This window comes from Rhagoletis pomonella, unplaced genomic scaffold (assembly GCF_013731165.1).
Source record: "Rhagoletis pomonella isolate Grant_MI unplaced genomic scaffold, Rhpom_1.0 Rhpom_scaffold_00927, whole genome shotgun sequence".
Classification (NCBI taxonomy): Eukaryota; Metazoa; Arthropoda; class Insecta; order Diptera; family Tephritidae; genus Rhagoletis; species Rhagoletis pomonella.
This window is the reverse complement of record NW_023459481.1, coordinates 46,353-47,796: the sequence shown is the minus strand read 5'-3', so window position 1 is coordinate 47,796 and position 1,444 is coordinate 46,353. Positions and strand designations below refer to the sequence as shown.

Here is a 1,444-nt window from a genome sequence, read left to right as displayed (position 1 = left end):
ACGTAAGTAAGAGAATCTACGGAGGGCTAAGCGCTACGGAAGTAAGAAGAGCTGAAATAGCGATAATTTGTGCAGTACAACAGGAGAGCTTTGCTGAAGAGTATTACGCGCTGATGGCGGGAAAGAATCTGGAACGGAGCAGCTCGCTGAGAACCCTCACACCGGCGTTAGATGAAGTAGGGGTGATACGGGTAGGGGGACGGATAGATGCTGCAACAGCTATTCCCCCACATTCACGTCGGCCGATAATACTGCCGAAACGCCATCACGTCACCCAGCTCGTGGTAGATTACTATCACAAAATCTGGAAGCATCAAAATGAAGGTACGATAATAGCGGAAATACGGCGGCGATATTGGATTCCACAACTCAGGGCAGAAGTGCGTCGTGCTGCGGGAAGATGTCAAGTTTGCGTAAGGGAAAGAGCCAAGCCAACTCCCAGTAGATAGACTCACACCCTTCGTAAGGCCATTTACATACGTCGGTCTGGACTACATGGGTCCGTTTACAGTCGCGATTGGCAGAAGAAGCGAGAAGCGTTGGATCGCGCTATTTACTTGCCTTACGATCCGCGCAATACATTTAGAACTCGCCAAGGACTTGTCAACGGATACCTGTCTCATGTGCATACGGAACTTTATGAACCGCCGAGGAATGCCAGTGCGCATCCGCTCCGACAATGGCACAAACTTCATCGGAGCTGATAAAGAGTTGAGACGCCAGAGGATCGATTTCGAGAATGGCAAAATATCTAATGCACTGGCGAACAAGAACATCGAATGGGTTTTTAATTGCCCCCTGAATCCCCATGCTGGTGGCTGTTGGGAGCGACTGGTCCGTAGCGTGAAACGAGCAATGGGACATGCGCTGAACGACGAAAACCTTCAAGAACACTGTTTGTACAGCCTCATGTGCGAAGCAGAAAACATAGTTAACGCACGACCGTTGACTCACATACCATTGGACGAATACACTGACGAACCGCTAACCCCTAACCATTTTCTCTTAGGTGCTCCGAACTCCGAACAAACGCCACATCCGCACGGAGAAAAGATGATCCCGACCAGGAAGCAGTGGTACAAAGTTCAACAAATGCAGCACAGATTCTGGAGAAAGTGGATAGACGAGTACTTGCCCGACTTGACGAGGCGAACAAAGTGGTACGGTAAACAGAAGCCCCTAGCCGTTGATGACATCGTCCTGCTCTGCGACGGGAACATGCATCGATCGAAGTGGCCGACTGGGCGAATTGTTCAAGTCTTCCCAGGCGTCGATGGACAAGTAAGAGCCGCGCGAGTGCAAACACGGGACGGCGTGTACAAACGCCCAGCATGCATACTGGCCAGGTTAGATGTTGGTGGACCTGGTTAGATCCACGGTGGCGGGGATGTTGGCGCGGCTTAGGAGTTAATAAAACAATTGTATTTTTTGTTATATGGCAATC

At 50.3% G+C, this 1,444-nt stretch overlaps 1 protein-coding gene across 1 annotated transcript in view; it reads right to left on the bottom strand.

Annotated features, from left to right (window-relative positions):
- Window positions 1-295: 295 nt before the first annotated feature.
- The window catches only part of LOC118751716, a gene marked incomplete in the record, with an annotated part of 3,255 nt that continues 2,106 nt past the window's right edge, over window positions 296-1,444 (bottom strand). Inside the window, 1 exon segment of the mRNA XM_036486528.1 lies at window positions 296-304. Within this exon segment, the coding sequence (XP_036342421.1) occupies window positions 296-304 (9 nt within the window).